The sequence below is a fragment of the Blennius ocellaris genome, assembly GCF_963422515.1.
Source record: "Blennius ocellaris genome assembly, chromosome: 9".
In the NCBI taxonomy this organism is placed as follows: domain Eukaryota; kingdom Metazoa; phylum Chordata; class Actinopteri; order Blenniiformes; family Blenniidae; genus Blennius; species Blennius ocellaris.
In genome coordinates this window covers 16,257,953-16,281,816 of record NC_137658.1, presented here as the reverse complement: position 1 = coordinate 16,281,816, position 23,864 = coordinate 16,257,953, and the positions used below count along the sequence as shown (strand labels likewise).

Genomic DNA, 23,864 nt, shown 5'->3' with positions numbered 1-23,864 from the left:
AGTTCAAAATTAATGCTCGTCATCAAGGAGTGAAAAGATCAGTGCGCAGGACATTGAGAGACAGCAGCTCTGAAAGTCGAGTCTATTTGCCTTTTGCCCACAATACTTGTGGGCCTTCGATGTGGTCTGTTCAAGGATTCAGTGTGTACAGATGACGGCACGAAGTTGAATGAACCAATTAATGACGTCTCCCACTCACTGCGAGCAACGACACATATTGCTATCCTCATGTACTCCGAGAAACATACTTCAGCAGTGATGGAAGTTTCACATGATCAGTTTTAGAATCACATTCAGCTGCCTTGAGAAAGCAATGCGCCACCGGTCCACTCGACCGCACCTTCAAAACTAACAGTGCTCAGATTGGTTGCAAGTGCATTTGCTTTGAAAACAATGTAATACGGGATGGGGAAATGACAACTGTGTCGGTGCAAACACACTTGTGTTACACTCGCCAGCACTCAGCAAACTGATGTAAGATAAAACTCCAGCTGTGGCTCTTTGGGATCAAGTTTTAACGGACAAGTTTGCAAAGTATGTGGTGGCTACCCGGGCCGCACAGTCACTCAGTGGTTGGCACCGCAGCAAGAGAGTGGTCAAGGTGGTCCGTGTGGAGTTTGCACGTTCGACCTGATTTGTCATAGAAGACAAAGTACAGCTGAGATTAATAAAGCATTTGGTCCCTATGCAAGTTTGTTTACAATCCCATGGAAACGATGACTTGTTAAACGACAGCTGCATAAAGTCCTTCAATAGGTATCATCCACAAACGACTCTTACCTGCTGCTGCTGCTAACCAGCCACGCTCAGGCCCGTTTGGCATCTTTTAAACTCTTATCTCTCCTGGTTTGAGAAAACAATGTATCTTATCACAACACTGACCAGGCAAAGCCTTTATCCTCCTAACTTACTTGAAGATAAAGGCTTCAGGAATGAGACGTGTTGAGCTTGAGCAGGAATGCAAAATGATCACTTCCAGAGTACACATCTTATTTAAGGAGCATTTAAAAGTCCATTACAGTTTGTTGAAGATTGTGATTACAAGAGTGTGAAAGGACTCCTTATGCAAACAATACATTTCAGGGACAATTTAACTAGAAATTCAGCATCAGTTTTGATTAACCCTGATCTGAGCTTTGTCCTTTCTTGAACACGAGTCAATTTGTCTGAATCCAACTTTGTGTTTAGTTAACAGAGCAATTAGGCATTAAAGAACACTTATGGTAAATGTACTTTTACTTCTAACCAACGGCCATAACTGCGGTAATCAAAGTGCTCCCACGTCACTAGGAACAAGGGAGCGTTTAATGTCTTGCTGAAGGACACTTTGACACAGATACAGGAGGAGAATTGGAAAAATTGAACCAGTTGCTGAAGCTGCACAGATTTGGCATTGTGTCACTGACCTGTTCCCCCTCGACTTCTACATTCGCTTGATGATTGACGGAGGCCTCAGATCTGTGACTCTCCGCTGAAGTTTGCATGTTTTCACGTGTTTCTGATAGTGGTCTGAAACCGCAGGAGGCTCCGTCCATATGGGCGCCCAGATTCTTCCTCCACCAAGACACCTGCACTCCTCCTCGCACATCTGCATTGTCCAAAACATTCTGCCAGCTGTGGCACGCAAGCTCTCTTACCAACAACCACATGTCGATGGAAGTTTGCGCTGCGAGTACATTCCGGCCCTGGCAGCTCTGCCCGTCGGTACCGTGAAACTATACGAAGCTTAAACGGGGAGGAAACTGCATACACGGCGGATGTGTCCAGTGCTGCTAATGTCAACAGTGTCTGGATCATGGCTGCTTTGATGGAGACATGTGGCGAACACTACTGTGCAGCGCCGGTGCCGTGTGACTCACCTATCAGGTGTAGAGGGTCAGGGGGTGGCAGCTGCAGTTAATTAACATACCGCGTCCTCGTGTTTGGCAGCGCGTACGGCTGTTAATTCCACCCACATACAGAGTAAAGAATGTTTAGGTTTCCCCCAAACGTATCAACCTTTAGAGCTATCAAAGGTGTTTTTGTCTCTTTCTGTTCTTTCCCCACATTCTTTCATCGCCTGCTTCTTTCTTTTTCGCCCGCTCCTTTGTTCCAGCCACGAAATTTGTAGCAGACCTGAAAGGTGAGCCCAGCCCGAGCCTCTCATCGTAAGCCGCGTGTTTCACATTACAGGAATATTTTCACTTTGTATTTTGCTAAACCCCCCCCCCCCTCCCCAACGGTGCTGATAAAATGCTCACAAGCTCCCAAAAGAGCAGCCCTCCTTCAGGGTGCTTACAGTGACCGAACGTCTGAGTGCAGGAACGTAACAAGAGGTCTATTCACGCGGCTCCTGCTGAGCACGGCGAGGGCGTAGGGAAGGCCTGTATAGCTCAGCAAGAAACACATGAGGCAGAGCTGCCGAGTCCAGGTGGAGCCCACCAACTGTTCGCTTGCAGACTACTGAATGTTTCCAAAGAGCTTTTAAAAAGCCACTTTAACAAGTTATGTAGTCCAGCAGTTAATGTCTTAAATAACCATTTTAATAGTCATTTAAACTTGAGTAGTCATGCTCTTGTTATAGAAAAAGACATTTCTTTGGATGAGGCTCACTTCCCCCCCCCAACGGGAACTGCTATATTTTATTGTGTTGCCTTTTTTTTTTTTTTGGCAAAAACTTCAAGAGCTGAGTACTCCAGTTGTATGACTTTATATGGTAAATTACTTAGTATTTGCTGGTGTCCTGGTGAGTCTGTATTGTCAAAATATAACAAGCAATCTGACGTGGCAGAGGAGTACAAAGAGGAAGTGAGCATGAGGGAATGATGAGAGGCTCAGAGAAATCTGTAAGCAGGGTTTTTGGTTTTTTTCCCCCTTCTTTTTACAATGAGGGAGACTCTGTGTTTGTTCATAACCAAAGCTGTACGGTCAGAGGCCAGGTGTGCATTAAAGCAGAGAAACACAGGTGAACCCTCATCGAAAGGCAAACACAAGTTGTGCAAAATCCAAGATTAAAGGAACCTTACATAACTACGTCACGGACAGAACTATACCCTCCCAATACATATTACATAGGGGTGTATAGGGGTGGCTGTGGCTCAAATGGGAGATCAGGTATTCTTACAATGAATGTTGAATTGTCCCCGGTCAAAACTGTGAACACCAAGTTTTTTGAAACTCAGTTGTTGCCATTATTGTGACAGGCACTTTGTTATATTGAAATTATGTGGATGGATTTACAAAGATCCAGCAGTGATTGAGTTTGAGCGTATGATAGTCTAATATAGAGAAAAGTACATAACATGTTCTGTTGTGGTATCCTGAGCCATCCGGTCTGTCTGATGGGGATCATACATAAGCACATATCCAAATAATCTTTGTTTTCTCATTTCCTTATAAGTGCCGGGTGCTGGAGTTCATCTGTGTTTATCCTGCTGTTTGAGTATTTAAAAAAACAGAGGAAAGACTTCAGATCCTGATGTTTTCGTCAAACGCCTGTGTGTAATGAGGAGATTGTATGTTAGTAAGGAGCCACTCCTCTATGACGTTATCCTATGTCCTTAAACTGAAAGAAAAACAAACTCTGACTTGAAGCCTGGTTTTAGCAGGTCAAAAAAGCAGTTGCTCTCTGCCGCCCAGAGATGCGTCACCACTGCTCCTGACCAAATGTGAATCCAAGTACTGTCGCTAATTCAAACAGCATGAATGGAGAACCTGTCAACTGTGTCAGTGTGGAACTCACAAAGGCTGTCATGATGTTCTTTGATCTGCTTTTGCAAAGTGTGTAAGATAACAAATATCAGCTTAATTAATTATAATGTTGAATTCATAAGCAATGAAAACACACTTGTGTAAGCCAATAAACTCATAAGTTCTGCCTCCGTCATGGCCTGTGGATGATGTTCTTCATGTCCGTTCTCTTTGTGACTGATTGCGTTCAACTATGTGCATAAAGTCAAATGACCAGTCTTATAATCGTTTCACCACGAGTAACTGCATCGCATATACAAAGCTGCAACTGTTGCTACAACAGATATTTCATTGTTTAAACAAAATATTTTGAGAGGTTTCAAAAAGTGCAACATTTTCAGTACGGAGGTCAGGATGAAGCCAGATCTGTGTCTCTTCTTTGTGAGCTCTCACCACACGTCCTCTGGCTGCTCGTCTGACTTTGTAGCGACGGGGGTGGGCGGTGTATATATGTGTGTGTTGGGGGGAAGGGGTGAGGTGGGTGGGTGGGGGTGGTGGGGGTCTCTGTCCTGGAATAGCTCCCCCGGCCTGGAATGCTCTGGGGAATGTGTAGCATGGGGTTTGATTGGTCAGGAGGGGGTGTGTGTGTGTGTGTTGTGTAGTGAGTGGCATTAGTTATCAGAAGGTTATGGAATCTGAGTAGAGAATGAGCTGTGAGAGATCAATCACTAGGCCCGTTTGAGAACATCCTCTATGCGGTGGGCAGGTTGACAGCCGGGCCATGTTGGGGTCTCAGCTCTGCCTCGGTCCTGTCTGCACCTTGTTGTTGTGGCTCCCGCCACCTTTCCCCACCTCCTGTGTGTGCGTGCACCACCACCGTCGATCTGCGCCGGCCTTTGTGAAACCCGATCCCTTTCGTCCATCTCGGAGCAGCGGGAGCACAGACAGGCCGCCCATTAGGCCTCGTGCTCGGCAGGTTGACCTTTGAACTCAGTGCCCCGTTTGACCAAAAGTGGCCTGGGCGACCGTGCTAGGTCAGCGTTTCGCCGGGTCATCGCGGGCTATCAGCGGCTATCTGCCGTCCTGCCAATGAGCAGGGACTCCTCAAGGTCTGCAAACACTGCCGGCTCGTGTACCAACAAGCACAAACAGACGTATAGATGTGCCTGCAGACACAAACACACACACACTCCTCAGGAACACAAACATCTAATCTTGTGATTTACAGAGCAGATAAAGGAAAACTGCTGCAATGCTGAGACTAAAGTGAAACTTCCATCAGCTTGTGAGCCGGAGGAGACAGTGTAATTACTCGGTATTGTTGTCCACTAACAGGAGCATGTAAGAGAGTGCAGCAGGCTGTCATGGGCCAGCCTGCTGCAGGAGAGAGAGCCCCACAGGGATCCTGTGTGAACCCGGGGTTCCTGCTCCCGCTCCCAAACCCAAATCTCTGCCACAACATCCCCGACAGGAGGACAACTCCCACCGCCATGTTTGCTCAGCTGCACGGGCTTTGTGTCGGCGAATCAAAACCACTTGTTCCTGCTGCCTGGCTGTTTTTCTCCCTCTTCTTGTGTTTGGTTTCTTTTCTTCTAACAGTTTGTATCTTATTTTGTTCCCTGTTTGGCTCCTGGGGAGCTCGTCTGGCATTTCCATGGGACTGACATGGATAGAGGTCAAGAGGCTTTGGTCGTGGGGGGGGGTACCTGAGGAAGTCTCACGTCTCCGGCTGCATAGTGTCACAGTGGTGTCAACATGTACAGTAGTCATGTAAACACCTCTCTGCTGTGCCCACAGCTTGGGTTTGGACTGCGATGGTTCTGACTCACTGCAGCGAAGGCCAAGTGTCTCCATGCACATACTAATTTTTAAGTAAATATCTCCAGTTCACAGAGCGGGCTTCGTGATCCGGGTTTCGTCTCACCTGCGAAGATGCGTAGCCGTTTGCGCCTCGGCGGCGGGCCGAGCCCCGACACCCCGGTGCACTCGTCCTCGTCGTCGCAGTCGCCGCTCTCGAATCCCTCCTCCACCTCGTCCCCCCACCCATCCGCTCCGACTCCACGCGACCGGGCTCTCCACCGCTTCTCAGACACCGTCACGATCCGCAGCAGCTGTGGGGTAAACAGGACGTGGTTAAAGGTAATGATGTAAAAACGCTCTCAGCCCCTCCGTGAGTCACTGTGCGGCTGGAATGTGCCCGTACGTATTAACGGTTTAGCAGAGCTGTGAAAGTAAATAGGATGTGTCCTTTGATCCAAACATGCACCGTGTGATTACGGCAATATGAGGGGAATTCCGGGCAAAAAAAAGAGAGATCTGAAAGCATCGCTATTTACAAAACTCTTATTATAATCACCAGGCAGGAAAACAGTTTTGTTATCTGTGCCAGTTTTGTTATTTTAGTCCAAACGTGAATCATTCAAAGAGCTGCGGCTTTTTGCCCCATGTAATTTACTGGTCGAAAAAGAAACTGTGGGGTAAGCAGACTGGTGCGATTGTGTTGTTATTGGCAACCGTCATTGTCTTGAGTGGTTGTCTTAGAGCAATAATACCACATGACAGACTGCCCCAGTGGAAATCAGCCCCCAAGATCCTAAATTTAAAACGCCAGATGACAGATGGAAAATGAACATTGAAGCTGGCCTAATATGTCTTTTCTTTATTTTCTGTTCAAGTTCGTGTCAAAATGATGACGTTAAACACATATTCATCGAGGGTGATTCTTAGTGGTGGTGCTCTCCATAGAGGAGTAGTTTACAGTAAATAGTTTAAAATATTGAATATTAGTAATTACACGGAAAAGCTTCACTGTAAAAAAAACGCAATACATACACAGAGACGGACATCGCAGTAAAATAAAAGAACTATGTCAAAGAAGAGTTGTGAAATTTGATGTCCATATGAAGAAAGGACATCTTTTAAAGGTTGGGATTCATAGTAATGGAAGTTAGGAAAGTATTCTCCTCTCTGCGACCACCAGCACAGAGTCCATATCCACTCCCACTGCGTCTCTGGGCTTTTCAGTGACTCTATTGAGACTGCTTGAACAGGGGTGTCAAACAGGTTTAGTTCAGGGGCCACATACAGACCATTCTCATCTGGACAGGTAAAATAGCTTCACAATAACCTTCAGATTGAAATGTTTCTTTGTTGTGGTGCAGAGTACAGGTGATGAAAATGTCCCTATTTTCACACAAAAAAAGAACCCAAACAATTACTGCAGAAAATGACTACATCCCAACATAAAGTTAATCCTAATGACGCCATCTGCTGAAAAATACTGTGAAATTACAAAAACAAACAAAAAAAAAAAACACAAAAGTTTTCTTTACTTGGTGGTTTGTGGGATGGGATTGGAGCGTCTTGCGGGACGGTTTTGGCCCACGGACCTTATGTTTGACACCCCTGGCATATAAGATAGCAGTTGTCACCATCCTGCATTCTTTAAGGTCTCTCCCTGTGGTAACTTGGGTTTGTTAGGATCTCGGTGAAAATATGATCATTCGATTCAGGTGTGTCGATGCAGGAAGCAACCTAAATTCCAACCATAGAAAATAGAAAAGGCTTGTAGAGGGCGACGGTGTTCCTCCGGTCCCAGTTCGGTTTATTGTCAGTGTGCATCCCAGAATAAGTATTATTTGTATATAAACCAAAATAAATCATCACACCACAAATGTCCTTGCTGTGAAAGCGACGGTTTCACACATTTTATTGAACATCACACTACTGTATGTTGTGCAACAAATACCATAAGTATTTATGGAAAAGTGTGAACTCATATATAAAAAGTCAAACCACTGTAAAAAAAAAAAAAAAAAAAAAAAAAATGTTATTCCTTTCTCAGCGACTAAAACAAAACATTTAATACATTAAATCACTAAAATATGAGCCGACCATGGCATCTCAAATGATGGAGGAAACCTTGTTCATTACATTTTATTTTTGATTTCATAGCTGTCGGTCAACTCTGAGATGAAAAAATTAAAACAAGTCTTGTTGGTCTTGTATCCACGGGTGAAAAACATGTGTGTGAACTTGGAGACAGCCTCCACAACCACACTGTGACCACCTTTCAGGCTCCAAAACATCGCACATGATTGAGAGCCCTGCCAAACTAACAGATGTGCTAAATTCCAGCCGCCTGCCCTGCGAGCATCCTTTCATCTCACCGCTCTGCCTCCTTCTCCTTGTTTGTGTTTTATTGATTTCCTTCCTATCTGTGTACGTCAGCATGCATTTTTTTTGGGGGGGTGGGTTGTTGTTTTGCGCTTGTTTTAGTTGTCAACGGGAGAAAATTGGGCTCATATGGGCCTCGTCTCAGGTCAGCTGCGTGGGCCCAGACTGCCTGCTTGTGCACCCGCGATAGAGAGCGGAGGTATAAAAACCCCAGCGCTAATCACAGAATTACGTCAGTTCGAAGATAAACAACCCAGTTCCCTTAGCCCGCATATACAAGCCAGTCAATCTGGGTTTTACAAGTGACATAAACTCTAAAGTTTGGAGAGGGAAACACATATCACCTTGTTCCCGGCGCGGCCGCTCAACAAACCCCCATTCATGTCTCAACATTGAGGCCATACATGGACGATGACCACAACATTTCTAAAAGCTTGGTCACTCAGACCCGGGGATGGACGAACAGTAACTCACAGACAGGATTCACGAGAACATTTTTCACTTCAAGTCTGACGGGCCCGCTCAGCGGAGCGCCACCTGCTGACGGAGCCGAGCCCACCCGGGTGTCACATGAAGACAACCCGGTCATCTCCCCGAAATACACTCGCCCCCAACGATGAATGGGGCTTTAATGTACTCAACTGTTTTGTCCAAGGCAGAAATGTGTTTGTCTACATTTAGCCGAGTCCTCCATAGATTTACTGAGGTCCTGAAATTCCTTCCCATGGTTTGTATCCTGGCAACTCGCCGGGGTCTCTGGAAAGAGGACGGACGCCTCGCAGACCTCGTTAAAAGGCAAACAACCACTTGTAAAGCGCGGGGAGAAAGATGTGGCTCGGGGTATTTTAGAACAAAACCTAAAAAAAGGAACAGGGAGTGAGGGGGAAAAGCATTGACACAGAGCCGCTCGGCACCTCTGTTTAGACTTCAGTCTGCGAACGCCGCCATGCGGAGCACACCACCTTCCAGCAAGCACACGAAACTCTCCTCGACACATAAACAGACACACTGTCGTCTGATCCAGTGCAGACGAGCGCAGGAAAAAAACAAGTCTCCAGCCATGTTGGCCGCTTTGTGTATACAAACGCCGCAGTGTTTTGAGTTGAAAGACAGTGTTATCATACTGACTATTATTCTGACTCACTTTATAGGGATAAGAAGCAGCGCATTTGTATAGAAACACGGGTATGTTTGTCTCATTTAATCTTAGAATGGCATCCGTGTTCTTTTCTGCATGTAATGCAGTGGTTAGCACTTTCACCTAACAGCGGGAAAACTCCCGGTTCAAGTTCTGTATGGACATACAACCAAGTTGCTATTGCGAGTAACTCTCAACTATAACACCACCAAGTCCCAGGAGAATATGGACTGGGAGTCATGACACTCTGGGGGAAATGTTGTTATTGTCCGTCTACTCACACATGTGCTGAAGAACTATTTACCACGGCCGTGGTGCGCATGGGTAGTGTAGCAGCATTTTCAGTAACTCCGAGCACCGATGTCATGTAAACAGACACCCAAGTCATGATGAACATTTTCCATTTTCACTTGTCGTGACAACAGGGTCTATGTTATTGTGTTAATTAAAGTTTAACAGGTCAGCTTACCTGTTACCTGTCCAGGTTGTGACCAACTTAGCGAATACTTTGAGAGACATGTGAAAGATTTATTTAAAAAAAAAAAAAGATCATAAGCTGTATTTTATGTCACTTAACAAAACATAAAAATGTATGAATAATAATACACAATAATAATAGTCAGAAATACATGAATGAAAATGAAACAACGATAAGAGGTGGGAGGCTTAAAAAGCTCAAATAATAAAATGAATAATCTATTGGTACTTCATTTTATGACACTCATACATGTGTAAAGTAATAAAAATCAGACTAGAATACACAACTAACCGACTAATTTTAGAACCAACTAAGGTTTTGGCAGTATAACGTGACACTTGATAAACGATACAAATAGTAATATGAACAGCAGATTATACACTTCTCCTAATAAACATGTGTTTTGAGAACCGAGAGCTACTCGTGGCCATGCCTTTCTCCACAGATGGGGCAGTAGCAGGGCAGTAACTCTGTGGGCTGCGGTGGCGGGGAGGGGTGGGGTGGGGTGGGGTGTATGCTTGTGTCGAAAGTGACGCTGCGCTTTTGGCAAGGCTGAGCAACAGCATGAAGCGCCAGGTTTACCACAAGAGGGAGAAACCTCAAACTGGTATCTTCAGCAATAAAAAAAAAAGAAAAGAAAAAGCAAATGGAAACAGGGAGGAAATAAACAATGCTCAATATGTTTTCTATCAGGAGAGAAAATCCGGCACTCTCGCTCTCCTCCCATTTCTCACTCTGCGAGCTTCATCCTGCCGTGCGCAGATCGCGAAGTCAGCGTCGCTACAGGCATCCCGCAGGCCACAGGGTTCACGTCCCTCCGACACAAAAGCACGAGTCGCACCAAGGAAACGCGGGCTCAGAGGCTGCGCACAAAGCCCAAACATGTGGCGGATTGCTCAGCGCAGGCCGGCCCAGACAGAGACACCGAAACCACAAGTCTGTCACTGCCTCTCTCACACACGTGACGTGAACTCCATACAGGGTCGGCGTTCGACACGACAGCTGCAGCTGAGCCTCAGAGCCACCGGTTTGACCTGCGCTGATCAACCTGCACCCACCGATCATCGGCTGTGGTGTTTTTACACCAGCTGACAACAGCACAGAGGAAATTCAATGTATACAGTGATGCTTCCCAAAAAAAAAAAATGAAAAAGGGGCACAGAGTGCATAGGGAGGGGGAAAAGGGACTTCTTGTCAGCATCTGTGATTGGGATCAGCGCCGTGTTATGTCCTCCTTTCTGTGCAGTCCGACTTGTCTGGGCAAGTCCCTCATGACTCGGCCCAGACGGAATCTGCTGCTCCCAAACTTTCTACCAGCGCCTCAACACATCTCATCAAATCTAGGACCCAAACCTGACGAGTTCGCTCACAACACGGCACAGCGCATTCGAGCCATCAGACAATTTATGGTTTTCCACAAACGTTGAAGGCTTTATGTGCACAAAGCATTTTAAATCTTATTTCAGTCATAAAAAGCCTTTAAAGCTGCTTTAATCAAGCGGTTTGTATCAAAGGTGGAGCTCAGCGGATCATTGACACCAGACGCAGTGGTTCTCCTTTTCCGCTGTGGAGCCTTTCGGTGTCCTCAGGAGGGAGACCTCAAGTCCCACTCCAGCTCTAAAATGTTTTCCCCTCCTTCCTGTGGTTGGATGTTTCAGCTTCACTGTGCACAATGATGCATGTGCAGGCTTTAAGACTGGAAGAAGAGGAAACTGTTAAATCTGCACGTCAAGCGTCTGAAGTTAAAGTAGTGGGACCAAGTGTGGGCGTTTGTGGCGTCACAAATACTATTATTTATATTTTATATTTATTTATTATTATTTATATTTATTTATATTTTTACCTATGCAAGTTATATTCAACTTGCATAGGTGTGTTGCTGTGGAAATGTAATTTTTTTTTTTTTTAAAGTGTGCAGATGCAAAAGAGGAAAGCAGCAACAACCAAAAATTCAATGCTTTTTTCCCCCCTAACAACAAGAGATAAAGAAGAAACAGATTTTAATTGAAGAGCAAAAGAGACAAATCAAAAATGATTTTAAAAATAAAACTTTGAATACAAAACCTATAGTTTAATAGTTATGACGGTTGCATGCTACATATAAAGGCCCCATTGACCAGGAAATTTAACTGATTTTAAACTCAATCTTTTTTTCAAGATGGCGTGCTGCATGTTTTTTGGAGGAGGGCTGTTTTCTGTTCCACCTGTTCTATTTTTGTGTTATAGCCTACTTTATGGCCTTTGATTTGTCTTTACTACAATCATGATAGCACATTTTACCTACAGCACCCAGCTTTAAAACTGTACGTTTTAATGAAACCCAGTTTTATTGCAGCCTCTCTGTTTAGTTAACACCCGTCACTAAATCATGCCCCGAGAACATCTTGTGTTCTGCAATAAAAACTTCATAAACTAAACATATTTGCATTTTCATACATCCTGAATTTTTTATTTTTATTGAGGATTAGATCTCATTTCAACCCATTAAGTCCACACTCTTAATTTATGCCTATCCGTTTATGATTGTTTACAACATTTGCATGCTTCTCTCTCTTGGAGCTGGAGGCAGCATGTTTTTTACCTTTTTCCCAACCACATGTGGTTCTGCAAATCATCATGCAAATCACTGGTCATGGCTCTTTATAAACCGATGGCATCATTTAAACAAATCTATGCTGCATCTGTCTGCCGAGGCAGGATTTGAATACGTGTTGCTCCAGGTTGTGGAGAGTTAAGAAGTTTAACAAGGTGACGTCAGAGTTTTTCCTTTAATTGGGGGGGCAGATAAGATCAATGTTACAAGCAGAACATTTGTCTTTACACGTGTCTACGGGGCCTTCTTTCAGCTCATCTGCTTGATTTAAATATAACTCCAGCTGAACGCTTACGGTTTCAATGTTTTACATGTGCATTTGTGAGTTTTCTTTGGTCCACAGTCCAAAAACAATCTTTTTGAGGTTAATTGGTGACTCTGGAGTGCTCATGGTGGGGTGGGGTGGGGGGGTGGGGGGGTTGTCTGTCTCTCTGTTGATGGACTGGCGACCGGTCCAGAGTGTAACCTGCCTTCAGCTCATAGCCGTCAAACAGAATCCAACATGTATGGATTGATCATTATCACGGAGTGTCGTCTTTTCTCTAAATAGCACAGTGGTCCTTATTTGGCTGACTCAAATGTTGTTTGTCTCATTCCTCTTATAACACGGGCCACATAGTGGTGCAGACTCAAGGACCTCTGTCCCACAGCAAGAAGATATAGACTCCCTCCCCATAAGCTAAAAAAAGGGTAGGAATCTTTTTATTTTTTTAAAGTACAAACATGGTATATTAGGATTGTGGTGTTTATTTTCTTTTATTTATTCATATCAAACCAAACATTTTTTTTAATCTTTCTTTGTTGTTGATTAATGACTCTTTAATGCCTGTGTGTGTGACAATCTTTCTCTCTGTGTTGGCACTGTGAGGGTCCTTCCTTACCCCTCCCTCCTGCTGTGACCCCACCATGGATAAAGCAAATATTAAGATGGATGGATGTACTGAGCTATTACAGCGGCATTATTGCCAATATAAACTGTCCACAAAATAACGTAGATACACATGGTAGTAAATTCTCTTAAATGACCATAGAAGGAGGTTGGTTTTTTTCTATTCTATGATGTAGTAGACATAATTCCAATGTGTATTCCAGGCTGGGGGGGGGGGGGGGGGGAGACATATTAAACTGCTGCATTTTACACTGTCTCTAATTGTTTTTCTATTTATATCGGAGCTCCTGTGAAACCGAAAACGAGCGGCAGTTTTGAAGCGGCGCAGGAGTGGATGTCAGGGTCACTGTGTTAAACACACACGTCACACTTTTCAGGGCAGACTGTTTTTCCTGGAAAAAAAATGAAGAAAGGGACTTTCCTCACACCTAATCCCCTGCGTTACTCCTCATGCCGCCGTGTTCGCATCACACTGGCAGACGCTTGTGTTTAGATCACGGGGGGGGGGGGGGGATGAAAAAGGAACATGATGGGAGAGCAGATAGAGAGACAGATGGAGGAGTGACAGGGGGCACTTTCCACCGAGTGAGTCATGGAAAGCTCCTCAGCAGGCAGAGTGGCGTTCGGGTGTACAAGGCCGGCCCTGCGTTCCCACCAGGTCTCCTCCACTCGTTACTTCACTGTTATTGAATTTGAAGGAGAGAAAGAGAGAGAGAGAGAGAGAGAGAGAGAGAGAGAGAGAGAGAGAGAGAGAGAGAGAGAGCGCGAGTGTGTGTCTGGTGCCGTCTCATTCTTCTCCGTTTCCTCTCCCCTCAGACTCTGTCTCCCTCCATCTTTCCGCCGTCGAGTATGTCACGCAACGGGAGCCCAGCCTCAGACAGTTAATGCAGACAAGATTCATTTCCTGATGTTCATTCCAGTCGGAAACAAGGCGCACAGAGAAGAAAAGTAGCTCTCTGGCCCCGCGTTAAACTGGGCGTGTGTCCACTCCACCTTTCTGACTAAGCCTTTAAGTCTATTTCCAGATTTCTCAAGTTCAGACTGAATCCTGATGGATGTTTAGACGTTGTTGGCAGGGACTTTTCCCCGCCAGTATATAATTTCTAAAAAGCTAATAAAAACTCGTAATCCTTGAACATACACATTAGGTTAGCTGTGAAACTTCTGGAGCGTCGGGTTCCAGCACAGATCAAGCCTTAACTCCCTCAAGTATCCAATATATCAGGTACGACAGTAATTTTTGCGAACTTTTCTGAGGCTAACCAAATGAAAATCTTGACTTATGTCTATGAATGTGGCCGATTGTCTGCGCTGAGGTTTAATAGTTTAAAAAGTTCCATTCCTGCGCAGGCCGCTGGTCGTCAAATCAGATTACGCCGATAGAACAATCCCTTTTTGTCTGCTGCTCTTCTGCTTTACACGTTATCGCCGTGGTTTGCGGAGTCATGTGTTGCTAAGGAACCTCTTCATTTCGACATCAGCAGACCGTTCGCCGTGTGTCCCATGATCGCACCTAGCGGGGAGCTGGCTGGCGTACGTTGGGCGGAGAGGCCTGGGAGCTCGGCGGCGGCTGCTCTGCTGGCAGGGGAGCTCGGCTTGTGACAGAGAATTGCCAGAAAATAGCGAGAACGTGAGGTAGGAGGAAGGAGTAGATGTAAAACAAGGAAACAGTGGAGTAACACGAACTGCAAAGAGATAAAGGCAAAAAAAAAAAAAAACATGTTGGAGGGAGGGGGGGGGGGGTGATAAAGTTTGTAGGTGTTAACACTTTGACAGGTCCGGGGATGTGCCTCAAACTGTGCTGCCCCCCCCCGGGGCAATGACGTCGCAAACAAAAGGCAGGGGAGGAACAGAGGAGGTCTCTGACCCTGACACGGAGACCCTCTGATGACCCAGTGGAGACAGGAAACAGGAAGTGTGACCCCTGACCTTCTGACAGGGTGGTGGAAGAAGGGGGAGGGGCGGCCTGCTTTACAGCTCCACGTGAGTGTGCCCGGTGACAGCCATCCCTTGATGTGTGTGTGTGTGTGTGTGTGTGTGTGTGTGTGTGTGTGTGTGTGTGTGTGTGTGTGTGTGTGTGTGTGTGTGTGTGTGTGTGTGTGTGTGTGTGTGTGTGTGTGTGTGTGTGTGTGTGTGTGTGTGTGTGTCAAATCATAGCCTGAAGAAAACTGAGCAAAAAGAAAGGAAATAATATATTGAGAGCACAAGAAGCGGGTAAAGAAATACTGCATGCTGGAGAGTCTGGTTAGAGAGGCGAGTGCCTGGCTTGTGCTGTAGGCTCTTTATAAGCCGGGTGCATAATAATTATACCCAGTGGGGTGGTAGAGGTGTGGGCTCGGAGGGGAGGAGAGGGAGAGAGAGAGAGAGAGAGAGAGAGAGAGAACCCAGTCCGGGCCTCAGGATGGATGATGGGAGGGAGAGGTGGAGGTTAGGAGGTATGGAGGAATGGATGGCAGTGGCGGAAAAAAAAGATGGTTGAGCCTCATTAGCAGGCAGACTAATTGGAAGGAAAAGGACCCTCACATGCTCAGTCTGACCTCCCAGCCAGCAGGGGAGAAACCCAGTGAAGGAGAGGGGTGTGTGAAAGGAAGAGGGGTGGGACCTGTTCACTGGATTTCTACACTTAAGGAACCAGTACTCCCCAAAATCTCTACTTGCTGTGAAGTGGCAAGTTTCCGGAAAACAAAGGAGGTAACATGCGCTCTGCTCCGATAGGAAAAGAGGAGGAGAGGGGGTTTACACACTTGGCCTACGCAAAATGCCCCTTGGCTCCTCAGAGGTTTACACCAGGTGTCACACTTCATTTAAAAAAACAAAAAACAAACCCTAGTGGCTTATACCTGTAAATATACGCAGCGTAACAGCCATTCTTCCTCCTCCTGCTTCCAGAACGAGCAGGGCGAGAGGACAAAAGCCCCGAGGGGGTATATTAAATAACGCTTCAAAAACCCTCAGTAAATAACATCAAACAGGAGTCAGCCTCTTTGACTGGAGCGAGCATAATGACTAGGTTAGCAAGTGTAAGTTTACAAAACAGCAGGCCGAGTCTGACACCCATGGTGTCTATTAGTCTGATTGTAAGCACACCCTTTAGGAAAAAGGGCCACCGCACGCTGGCCTTGTCATGAGGCGGCTTCCATTTTTATCTCTACTGTAATAATAACAAAGGTATTTCATAACAGCTCACCAACTGCATTTCAAGTGTTGCTTTATTTTACAGCCGCTCGGATGCGTGTAAATCACCGCCGCATATATAGGCTGCGGTTTTATTCCTGCGTGTAACAGAGATTAATCGCTGCGAGCGTGCGCGGGGGTGAAAACCGTTGTAGCTTAAGTGTGCGAGCTATATATTAAAGAGTGTGTCCCGGGCAAGCACACAGGAGGTGTTGAGCGTACGCTGCCCAGGCGCTGGTGGCTCGGAGGAAGTAAGACTGCGTGATGGAATTTGTGGCGCTCGGGATCTGGTTTATTTTCCACACCCGGATTCCTGTCCTACCTGCAGGATTTTCCCAGGTTCTGGCTTCAATTAGTCTGGGAAGCTGCGAAGACGAGAGGAGGAGGAGGAGGAGGAGGAGGGGGATCGAGAGGTTTAAGACAGGGGGAGAAAGCAGGGGAGGGCCGGAGGAGGGAAGGGCGACAGCGCTGGAGTCTGTCACACACAACTCAGCACAGCTGGGGGAGACGGAGAGGGAGGCAGCGAACAAGGAGAGGGCACACAGAGCCAAAACATGGAGTGTAAAAAAGAAAAAGTGTTGGCTCGCGAGATGAAGACGTTTGTTATTCTTCAAATGACAGAGCAATTTGAACGGCGTGCCATCAAACAATTGGGTGTTTTTTCTTTCCTGCGACAGATGGAGGAAAATCTTCAACAAAGACGTCTGGCTCTCAGGAGCGTCACTTAGCCAAGAAGCAGAATAATCCCAGGAGCTCTGACCCTGTGAACGGCGAACTGGCCCGGCAAATGAAACGCTCTGTAATCAAAGGCCAATCATATAATTGCTCTATTTTGCCACTAGCTCAGCCATCCCCTTTGCCAGATTAGTTGTTCGGAGGAGAAACCCGATACTCTGGGAAGTCAAACAGATGTGCATCTCTGAAGAATGAGGACACATCAGTAAAATATGTCCACATTTAAGAGCACGGACTCCAAATATGTGTCTCACTTCAGGCTCACTGGAGGCAGAAGAGCAAAGTCACGTCCACCGTTCCACAGTCGCAGCCAGAGTGTCGTCAACTTGACGTCAGGGACGAAGGTGGGAAAGCAAGCGACGCGCACTTGTCTTTATCGGCTTCTGCATATTGCATATACAGGCCACAGCGCTCAGACGGGACCTCACACAGGAATGTGTTACACAGTGTGCTTGCATGAAAAAAAAAAATGTCCACGGCTCCTCGCAGTCCTGCACTGTTTAAAGATTCCAGGTCGCATTTCTCCTCATCCATTTATAGTGTGCAGTTTGCTTTCGGCTTGGCCCCTGCTCAGTCATGACATCAACTGCTTTAGGCGTGAGAAAACGGTGTTTTATAAGCCGAGGCGACGGGCTGAGATTTTTTTCTTCCCCTTATGGTGTTTAGTTTTAGCCTCGCAGAGGCACAAAGGCGAGGCCACAGCGTCTGTGTATCTGCAGATACTCTGATCAACACTGACAACGTGAGAAATGACACATTTCCGCTGCATAGCTGCATTTCGCAGGGCCATCATCACAGAGCACTTAGGAGTGGAGGAATGAAACATCGGGGGGATTAAAGTTGGAAGGAAGCAGATTGTTTGGAGGGGTCCCATGTTCCCCCTCGCTGTTAGAGAAGCCCCCACATTTTATGACACGGTCTCGCATGCTGTCGTCTGGGACTGATTCGGGGGGTTTAAAGTGGGTCAGTCGAAGCCGGAGGAACCACTGATTGCATCTACAGTTTCAAGCCAAAAGGAGAATAATGTTCAACCAATTGGAAAATGAAATAAACGGGTCTTACAGGAGTTGTAAAGACTTTCAGTCAAGGTAACTTGATGCTGCATGCAAATAATACACAATAAAAGACACGGTCTTCAGCCGCCACAGAGGACGGTGAATCACACGGACGACATCATGAGACTGGGTTTTTAATCGGCGGGGCGCTCTGCTGGTGGACTTCCAGGAGCGTTACACACACACTATCTCAGCGTTGGCCTGTCCTCTTACACCCTGCACATAAACAGGGCAGATGAAAGTAATTACCTGTGAGCTGTGGCCTGCTCTCTCGCATCAGATGCTTAATTAGTCCATTTGCTTTCTAGCTCCACATCATCCAGAGCCGCTGGTCTTTCAACTGCCGGGGAGGCGGAGACCTTGTAAAAGTGCTTTTAACTAAACAACATCACTTTCTCCGCCGCTCCCCGAGGTTGTTTACAATACGAGGGCTTGAGAGCCGCCCGGGCCATGAAATACTTCGGACAGTCAATAAACATTTCGCAGGATTATAAAGTGTGTTTAAGGTTTGGCGAAATGTGACATCATGCTTTGCTCTTCGCAGAGATGTTTTCAGCCAACGGCCGCTTCTGGGACGGGGATGCCCGGCGAGTCGGCCTGTCTGCCGTCTTGTTCCAGACTGAAACGTCTCGAGGACTGCTTCGTATAATCCCTTCACATTTCACTCAGACATGTGTGATGCCCGCGGGAAAGGTCCCGCCGAGTGCCTCCCCAAATGGAGACATTGTCTGACCAGTCACGGATCTGTTGAGCGAACGGCTCTTGTCAGAGCAGCGGGGTTAACAGTGACCTCGAGTGGCTGATGCGGTTAAGAAGGGAACGATCCAGAAAATCTGAGCAGTTTGTTGAGGTCATCAGGACGAACAGAGGATCCTGGCTTCATTTAACTTACATATTTAAACTGAAACTGTCATTTCCCCCCCCCCCCCCCCACTGAGCTGAAGTTGGACAAAAACATAATGGTTTATGTGACTTATGTGACATGTTTGATATTGTTGCCTCTGCAATGTTGGAGAGGCGAGTACCCTTGCCTCAGAGAAAGTTGTAGATTTGAGAAAAAACATAAATTGGTGACTGTAAAGTGCCCGTAGGTATGTGTGGCTGTTGGCCCCGGGACCCCGAGCTACATAAAGGAGGAAAAAGATGGATATATGGATTGTGCAGAACCACAATGTTTAATCTATTTAATGTAAAAAGAAATTCAAGGGTGCGGAAACAAGTCTACATTCTTTCATGAGGATGAGTTGGGAAGTTAATGAGCCATTTTAATCTGACTTCACCAGCTGGTAAAAAAAAACTTGAACTTGGGGATTAAAGGTATCTTGAAAACTCTGGTGATCGTCTTCCTCGCTCCTTGCCCTCTGGCACAACCAGCGGGTTGACTTATGTGGTTTTGAATAAAATGTCTGAGCTGTCACTGGGTGCATTGCTGCTAAATTTCCCCCAGACATTCATAAATCCCCTCAAGTTGAAAATCTAAGAACTTCCCTTTGTGTGTGTGTGTGTGTGTGTGTGTGTGTGTGTGTGTGTGTGTGTGTGTGTGTGTGTGTGTGTGTGTGTGTGTGTGTGTGTGTGTGTGTGTGTATGTAACCCAGCACTCCCATCTTTATAAGTTGCCCAATTCTTCCCTAAATACCTTCATAACTTTCTCATTAGCCGCTGGCAAAGTGAGCACTTTGGCCACAATTGTATAACACAGTAAACTTCACTTAATTCATTGCAGAACCGTCTCACTAGATTGCGCAACACTGTAACTTGTCCCTATCATTTCCGTGCACCGCAGCATTGTGATGATTGGTTTTGAAAATATTAGAATAATCTGATTTCATCACGGCTATGAGCCATAAACACTTTTACTGCACATGAAATATGCAATCAAACACAGTCGTGCGCTCGTCAGATGTTAATCCAGCCCATTGAAGTCGAGATCTGAAGGGAAGTCGAGGCTGCAGCAGAAATGTGCTCCACTGTGCTGTATGGTCATCAGATACGAGACTAAAAGCTCCCATGTGAAAAGTCAGTGTGCATAAATATCAAGAGTTTTTTCTTAAAAAAAATTTTTTTTAAACACAAAAAGAAAACAAGGAAACACTGACGTCCAGGTGTGGCGCGGACCACGTCTACAGCCCGAATGGGAGCCAATCGGAGGCAGAGCGTTCGGTTACACAGAGCATCTGATTTGAACGCGTTCCCGTTTCTGAGAGAGTGTACGAATGTCTTTAACACAGTGAGCTCAGTCAGCGCACTAAACTGCGTTTTCTAGCTGAATCTCATCAAAAGCCTATCGGGAACTTGATCCCGGCGGTAAACAGTCCACGCTGCAGCAGCTCTGACGTGCGAGCTGCTCAACCTCTATTGGGGGCAACATATTGAAATATTAAAATGAATACTTGGAACCACCAAACCTGGAAAGTAAAAACATTCTGCCTGACTGGACCACACATGCTAACACTCCTCACGTCCATGGACACATACATACATTATCCTCGTGTCATTTTTTGTTACGTTTGCTCTCTTCAGTGAAACAGGCTATATATAGTTTTTATAGGAATGGTTCTAACAACTGGTTATGTTCGCAGCAGAGAAAGTAATGTCTTCAAAGGAAACAAGCATAAATGTACTGCGAAATGAAATGGTACATCCCAAAATTCACTTAATTCCTCCTTCAGCCTGTTTTTCTCTTTTCTGCACCACAGCTGTTATCACCATGTGAATGTTGTAAACTGGGAAATCAGACCTTCTCTGACTGGTAACTTTCCCTATTATCAGCTGCATTGACACACAGCAACATATAGAATTGTGTCCATCATATATCTAACTGTGAAAAGTTGAACTGGATTGTTTTTTTTTTTATTATCTGTCACCTGAACAGATCCAGAAGAGGAAAAAAAAATTAATGTACACAAACTCTCCATTACAAACATGCATCGTGCTCTATAAACATCCTGCTCCGGATTTTGACATGTTTGCACACAGTTTTCTCTCTGCAATGATAGATTGTCATTGACATTTTACACACTCTTTTAGTTTTAGTGCCACATAAAACACTCCTTGACAACTCGGCCAATCAGTTCACTTGTTTCTCTCCACAGTGAACCTGAGGAATTTGAGCTGGCGAGAACAGCGTCTTCATAACTGACAGATGATGATGATGATGATGATGATGATGATGATGATGATGATGACGATGATGACGGCCAAAACTATAAAAGTAACAGACGCTGTTATGATATTGGAATTATCCTTGAAACACTCATGTTTGGGTGTTTTTGAAGCCGGCAGGAGGTGCATGTAACACACATGCATGAGGTAATGCAGTAAAAGTAAATGAGAAAATTAAGTCTAAACCCACAACCATTCAGTTTTTACTTTTTTTTTTTTTTTCTCCCCTAAAGGGTCTGTCAGGAGGGAGTGGAGGAGGGCCCACTGTTGCTCTTAGATCTCCCAAGTTGTTTAAACAGAGGAAAAGGAGACTGTAATCCACTGAGACAGGTCTGCAGTGCTCTGAAACTCAAACACACACAAGCAGACGAAAACACACACAGTGGGTGTGTATGCGTGTGTGTGTGTGTGTGTGTGTGTGTGTGTGTGTGTGTGTGTGTGTGTGTGTGTGTGTGTGTGTGTGTGTGTGTGTGTAGGCGGAGGGGTGTAGGTGGTCAGCTGGAGGCACTGACAGCTCCAAGTGTAACCACCGAGAACCAGGAAGTGTTCGCTGATCGGTGAGGCTGACACATTGATTCTGGGTGTTTGATCCTGCGAGCATCTCTGCACTGCAAAGGTGGTTCAGTGATAAATGAAGCAGTTTGACGGAGAGAAAATACGAATGTGGGCATTGGCCTTGATGACAGATAGGGCTTACTGTACCATCTGAACAAACCCACTTACACACAGGAAATAGGTCATCCTCCGGCTGGAACTCTGGAGAAACTGTTTCTGGGTTTTTTTTGTGGTTGTGCAGACGGACCTTCGGTACTCCGCAGTCTTCTGCCGTCTGAGAATCGACGTGATCCCAGAGGCAGCACTAATAGAAAGGTCAAGTCTCACGTCTCCTCTGACGAGAGACTCTCATTAATTCAAATGAAGATGCAGCTCACCTGATTGATGTGTTTGAGTTTGTCTATGATCTGGCTGATGACCGGCTCCGGGGGCTTGTTGCTCTTCGACTCGGAGCCGGGGTGCAGCCGTTTCAGCCCGGGTCCGGGAAACCTGACAGGATGGAGGAGAAACATTTCAACAGATCTTGTTGAGAGGCCTCAGGGAGCTCGGAAAACACCAAGCGTAAGCTACAGATGTGGAAGACATTATAAAGTGACCGGCGCTCAAACCACTCCCAGACAAGGGGTTTATCACCATCTAGTGTCCACACAGTGAATGGCAGGACGGAGTTTTCAGGAGCCAAACTGCAGAGCTGGGAGGCTCATTTGTAACTCAGTATTCAGGGCTGGACTAACTTTTTCCATCTTTTCTTCATTTTTTTTAATGAATGTATAAAGCCTGTATGCATCTCTGCAGAAGTGAAACATTTACTGCATGATACCCTGCCCAGCAATAGAAAAAAAAACCATTTGCATGAGCATGTGTAGCAAAACTCAATAAATTTAACTTGAAATAAAGTCATAAATATGCTTTTAGTCCCTTCTACATTTGCATTTAAGCATGTGGGCCTTTTCCAGGGAGCACCTCCATCCTCAAATGTGTAACCATTATGCAAAGTTTTGGCTGGTGATTAAACTCCTGTGCAATTACTGTCTTTTAAATCACCCAGAGTTAATAGACAGCACATTAGCAGAGACGTATTTCTGTGCTGCTTTTGACTCAAGTATAATATTTAGGGTTGCGCAGCAGGCCCCCCCACAGGGCGGGCGCTCACACGCTCCCACGCGTAACTGAGGAAACGCCGCTCTGTTGACACTTGTGTATGTTATCAAGAGGAGGAGCTGGCGTGTCTGAAAGGTTGATTTCCCTCCACTTTCATGTCGACACTTTGCTGCAGGTGTTCTTCCACCTCAGGCGGAGCTGTGAATTCTTCACCCCCCCCCTTCCCTGCACACCGTGGCAGGCCCCGAGGAGGAGACTTGACTTTACTGCCGCAAACACGAGACGGCCGGCTCAAAACTTTATCCCCACCAGGCACCACGGTGCGATCAGCGCTGGCAAGGGCGCAAAGGTTGGATCGCAACGTAAATGTCACCTTCGGTCTTGCCGTAAATGCGGGTAAGATGAAGGACAAGTGGGCTGGAATGGCAGAAATGTGCTCGGTGTGAAGGTTAGTGGGATCCTGGGAGGAAGAGGGGCCTTGAAGTCAACACTTGCACGTGCAAGTGGCTCTGCAAAGCATGAGGTCATGCTCTGTACTCGTCTCTGTGACACACACACACACACACACACTTTTTACAGCTGCCGTCTCCATTCATCAGTCTTTTTCCTCTCAGACTTTTCATTAAAATCAAATTACATTCCCCCGGTTATTTATTCTTCTTATTAGCCATGATCTCATCCCCTCCGCACTCCTAATTATCACATTAATAATGGAAAGATGTGTTCAGGAGAGAGACAGAGGAAATGTGGGTGGAGGAAGTGGGATTAGAGGGAGGGAGATTGGGGTTGGGGATAAGGAGCTGCTGCAGGTTAGTGTTCCACCTGACGACTGTCAACATGATCATTTCGCCGCAGTATAATTTATCGTGCATCTCTGTGAAACTCTCAGAGATCAAACCGTTTCTTCGCTACTATTTGCTGCCGGCGGAGCCGGTCGGTCGAGTTAACTCTGGCGATAACTCGACGTAATCTAACATCAATTATCACGCGAATTCGGTCCAGTCTGAATGAGATGACTGTTTTTCTCACGTCACTGTAAATAACGGGAGAGGGAGAGGTGAGGAGGTGAGGAGGTGAGGAGGTGAGGAGGTGAGGAGGTGAGGAGATGGAGCACAGGTGGTGCAGTCGGCAGTGTTTTC

At 46.0% G+C, this 23,864-nt stretch overlaps 1 protein-coding gene across 1 annotated transcript in view; it reads right to left on the bottom strand.

Moving 5' to 3' along the window:
- gpc3 (glypican 3) overlaps positions 1-23,864 on the bottom strand; it is a gene marked incomplete at both ends in the record, with an annotated part of 133,213 nt that overhangs the window by 10,073 nt on the left and 99,276 nt on the right. The window contains 2 exon segments of the mRNA XM_080501768.1: positions 5,594-5,780; positions 22,002-22,113. Of these exon segments, the coding sequence (XP_080357894.1) occupies positions 5,594-5,780; positions 22,002-22,113 (299 nt within the window).